Below are 4,725 nucleotides of genomic sequence, written 5' to 3'. Positions count from 1 at the left end.
CTTTTGTTTCCCTCCTCCTCTCTCTCTTTCTCCCATAAACGCGTCGGATCATTTTAACTGGCCAATCCCTGTTCCAGAAAATGCAGCCTGATAGTTCTCCATTAATCTGTCCGTCGGAGCCACATGTGGATTGTTGTCCCGTGGAACACGAGTCCTGCCTTTAGTGTCGCGGATGGTGCCGCCCAGGACCGTTTGGATACAGTGGATTTCCTGGATCATATAAGAACAGTGTCGAGGGACGTTGGAGAGAAAGAAAGAGTTCATTTCTCACACGCTGGACTTGTGGAATAATAATAATATTTAAAAAAAAACAAGTCCAGACGATGCTGCAGTGTGCCAGCTGCGAGAAGCCTATTCTGGATAGGTTCCTGCTGAAAGTTTTGGACAGACCGTGGCACATCAAATGCGTCCAGTGCTGCGAGTGCAAATGTAGTTTGACAGAGAAGTGCTTTTCAAGAGAGGGGAGGCTGTACTGTAAGAATGATTTCTTTAGGTAAGTGTCTGGGGTTTACTGTTTATGCAAGAAAATGAAAGAAATGAGTGTTGTCAGATTGTATTTTCTTTGCGGCATTTAGTTGGAATTTAATGTTTAAAATGAGTTCCAAAAACGAGATAATGTTTTTTTGTTTGTTTGTTTAAAAAAGAAGAAAAAAACGTATGTGTTAATCCATACTTTTCCCCTTTTGTGTATTTATCTTTTATTTATTTAGCATTTTATTTCATTTGTTTGCTGTGTGTATGTGTGTTTCTAAAAAAATATTTTTTTGAATATCTAATAAAATCTGTCAGAATTTATTTTATTTTATTTATTTTTTTTACGTCTATAAGGAAGACATTTTTTCCTCTACATTATATTAACAGCTGCAAATAGTTGAATTTTATGATGGACTCATGATAGTGATTACCCATATTGCAGTTGCATCTTGTGATATTTTGCAATTACTTTATCTAAGGATGCTATTAAACATCCTGTATAGCTGCGTAAAAATAGCTCCAGATCAACTAATTGGTTACTGTTAACTACATCTAGAATTGTCTTGCCAATTTTTCTAAATCAGTATTTTAAAACTAACAGAAATACACTAAACATAATCTAAAAGTCTAATCATCTGTGCCTTTCTTTGTTTTCTTTGTAATGTATTAGATCCATAAACTGAAAACTTTCCCCTGACTTTCCTTCTCTGTCTTGAACAGGAGATTTGGCACCAAATGTGGAGGCTGCGCTCAGGGGATTCTACCCAGCGATCTGGTCCGCAGAGCCAAGAGCAAAGTGTTTCACCTGAACTGTTTCACCTGTGTGATGTGCAACAAACAGCTGTCCACCGGAGAGGAGCTCTACATCCTGGACGAATTCAAGTTTGTTTGTAAAGAGGACTATCAGAACAACAACGGCAAGGACACAATCCTCCTGTCAGGTAGTTCCATTATTATTTATTATTTGAACATTTCTCATCATGAGTTCTGATAATTCTCCTAAAATGTAATCCAGACTGATTTCCCTGTCATTTATTCACCATGCTGTAAAGGCTGTGCCATTACACACTAACATATGTTATCCTTTATTTTTTTAATCTCATGACAGTAACGACATGCAGCGACCCAAGCCTCTCTCCGGACTCCCAGGACCCGCAGGACGACGGGAAGGACTCAGAAAACGGACATTTATCTGATAAAGACGCGTGCAGCAACGAGAATGACGAGCAGAGCGCCGTCGGGAAGCGGCGCGGGCCTCGGACCACCATAAAAGCCAAGCAGCTGGAGACCTTGAAAGCGGCTTTCGCGGCCACACCGAAGCCCACCAGACACATCAGAGAGCAGCTGTCACGGGAGACCGGCCTCAACATGAGAGTCATCCAGGTACAAAAAAAAAAAAAAAAAAAGGGCGCAAAGAGGGAGGGAAAAAAATAAACGAAAAAAGAAAAGAAAGAAACCGTGGCGATGTTGAAGCTGCTGCTGCTCACTGAGTGCTTCATCCACATCCATTAACGGACACCTCGGTCCATACACGCTGCCCATTACGCAATTCCTAAAGGACTAACGTGACAGTGAATAAAGACGTGTGCGTAAATTATGCGCAACCAAACTCCTTGACGAGCTGTTATGTACATAAAAGAAAACATGTGTGGCTGATGGATCTTATAATTTGCAGCCTACACACCCTCAGAGGATTTGTCCGCTCCGCTGATTTCCTTTTTCACCTTCTCTCTCTCTCTCTCTCTCTCTCCCTTTTTTTTTCTTTCTTTTTTTTATTCGGATGAGGTCCATAAACCAAATTCTGGATTTTAATCTTAATCTTTACTCCCATCGCGCCCCTAAAACCTTTAAAAGCAGGACTCACTTAGCGCAGATGTCCATGGGCATATATAAAAAGCTCCCTTGATAAAATGTCCTGGTGGTTTGATGCATCTTGTGTGACTTTGAAATGCATTAAAGGTGAATCGTTTTTGACACATAGTCACCAGTTTACATGCTTACAAGGAGTTTTTTGCGCACGTCTTTACGCATCAGCTAAACTGTTTCTCCTTATGTGAAAGAACCTGTGGGTATTTTTTCACTTAAATTGGGTTTATTTTCATTTTTTATAATTCTCAATGTGTCTATTTTCATTAAATAATACAATACAATATACATATTATCCAGGTAGGAGCTCAGAAATGATCCCAGCAAGGATCACATGTTGTTTTGTTATCAGGCCTGTGTCTGCTTGTGCCATCCACGCTGATCTTTTATTTTTCTTCTTCTTCTTTATTTTTGATTTGTTTATTTATTGCTTTGTCATAAAGGTTTGGTTCCAAAACCGGAGGTCTAAAGAGAGACGCATGAAGCAGCTGAGCGCTCTGAGCTCTCGGAGACACGTGTTTTTCCGCAGCCCGAGGAGGATGAGAGCTCTGGGTGAGAGACTGGAACCAGGAGAGCTGGGACACTTCTCCTATTATGGAGGTGAGATGTGTTGTCTTATATAGGTTTTGAGTTTTAATTCATGTTCTTCAGAGAGCAGCTTTGCTTCTCAAGTCAAAATGATTTAATTCTGTACTTTTATATATTCTTATTTGACTGTAATGTAAAAACCCAACAAAGAGAGAAAAAAAAAAATCTTTAAATTCTGACACCAGCCTTGCACTAATCCATCACATGTCCACGTGAATGCAGATTATCCTGGTGAATACTATGGCTCAGGAGGGAATTATGAGTACTTCCAAGGCCCACCATCGTCCCAGGCTCAGACTCCAGCAGACCTGGGCTTTGTGCCCTCCACCGTCCCCGCTGGCACCCCGTTAGGAGCCATGGACCACCACCACCCGGGTCACCACTGTCCCGGAGAGGTGCAGTGTTTCCCTGACACCGTGTCTCACCACCCAGCGGACTCGCCCAGCCCGGAGCCCGGTGGACCGGGTTCCATCCACAGCATATCCAGTGAAATGTGTGGCCCCAGCACGCCCTTCACCACTGTGTCTCTCAGTGACAACGGATACACCAACCAGCTGTCACAGCCCTCCTCAGAACTGAGTGAAGGTACTGTCTGGTAAAGCCGGGCCAACACCGAACTGCACAATATTGGATTTTGAAGGCAAATTAATGCTTTTCTTTTCTTTTTTTGTAAAATTTTCTGAAATTTATTTATTTATGTATTTATTTATTTCTGTATTTATTTGCTGTTACGCTCTATTTAACTATTTATAAATCTCTATATTCATATGTCAGTTGTTTATTGACTAAACAAACCCTGTGAATCTGATTCATGAATACGTTCACAGTGCTGGACCTCACTGATCAAGCAATAAACAAATACATTTATAGGCTGCAAAAAGTGTTTTTGTTTGTTTGTTTGTTTTTCTTTCTGCTGCATACAGTACTGTGCAAAAGTTTTAGGCACTTTATATGTTCATGTTTTTATGCATCAGCGAGGTGATGAGTCCCAGATATGAGCTCAAACCTTCAGTCAGACTCATGAAGAACCGTCTTTAGTGACAAGTAGTTGTGCATCAGATGGTTTTGGCCTCCACAGATTCCTGATCTCAGCATTATTGAGTCACTCTGGGATTAAATGAAGCAGCAACCTGAATCCACAGGGAAAAAAAAGGCAAATTCTTCAAGATGATTGGAACAAACTACCCTAAAAAGAAAAAAAAAAACTGTGTTCACACTAAATGTTGATTTGTTATTTTCTGTTCAGTGCACTTTGTGTGAAGTTAGTTGAAAAATAAAAAAAAAAAAAGTTAAAAAAAACTCACTTTACGTTCAGTACTTAAAATTTTGCACAGCACTGTATATGATATAGTTGTCCTTAAAATTCTAATATGACGGTGCATGACTATTTATTTTCTTTCAGTGTTTTACTGTAGTGACGAACAGCAGTCTCCATCCACGAGTTTGTGTATGACACCAGAGTTTATCATTTGATAACAGATTATGATTGTGATGTTAAATACATCTGACCAAAAACGTCTCAGGACTGTGGAAACATTATTTTCTACTTTTTTGTTGTTGTTGTTGTTTAATCCGTTCCACCGTTTATTTGCTGTCCGACACATGTTTGCCTTCAGAACAATATCTTTATAACGGAATATTTTATATGTAAGAAGAAAAAAAAAACAAATGATTTGACTTTGAGTCCAAGCTTATATATAATAATAATAATGGACAATAATGTACAGAGCAGTCAATTGTTTACTCCAGTGTTCAGAGGGGTTGAATTTCAGATGTACAAAACCTCTTCATCCAGAT

At 39.7% G+C, this 4,725-nt stretch overlaps 1 protein-coding gene across 1 annotated transcript; it reads left to right on the top strand.

Annotated features, from left to right (window-relative positions):
- The first annotated feature begins 323 nt into the window (after window positions 1–323).
- LOC103373327 (LIM/homeobox protein Lhx1-like) lies at window positions 324–3,527 on the top strand. Its single transcript, XM_008303191.1, has 5 exons — window positions 324–493; window positions 1,195–1,415; window positions 1,583–1,857; window positions 2,784–2,940; window positions 3,151–3,527. Exons 1-5 carry the CDS (start codon window positions 324–326, stop codon window positions 3,525–3,527), a joined length of 1,200 nt encoding a protein of 399 aa, XP_008301413.1.
- Window positions 3,528–4,725: the final 1,198 nt, after the last annotated feature.

This window comes from Stegastes partitus, unplaced genomic scaffold, assembly GCF_000690725.1.
Source record: "Stegastes partitus isolate 25-593 unplaced genomic scaffold, Stegastes_partitus-1.0.2 Scaffold1955, whole genome shotgun sequence".
Classification (NCBI taxonomy): Eukaryota; Metazoa; Chordata; class Actinopteri; family Pomacentridae; genus Stegastes; species Stegastes partitus.
The sequence above is the reverse complement of the archived record's forward strand: the minus strand, read 5'-3'. Positions and strand labels throughout refer to the sequence as shown.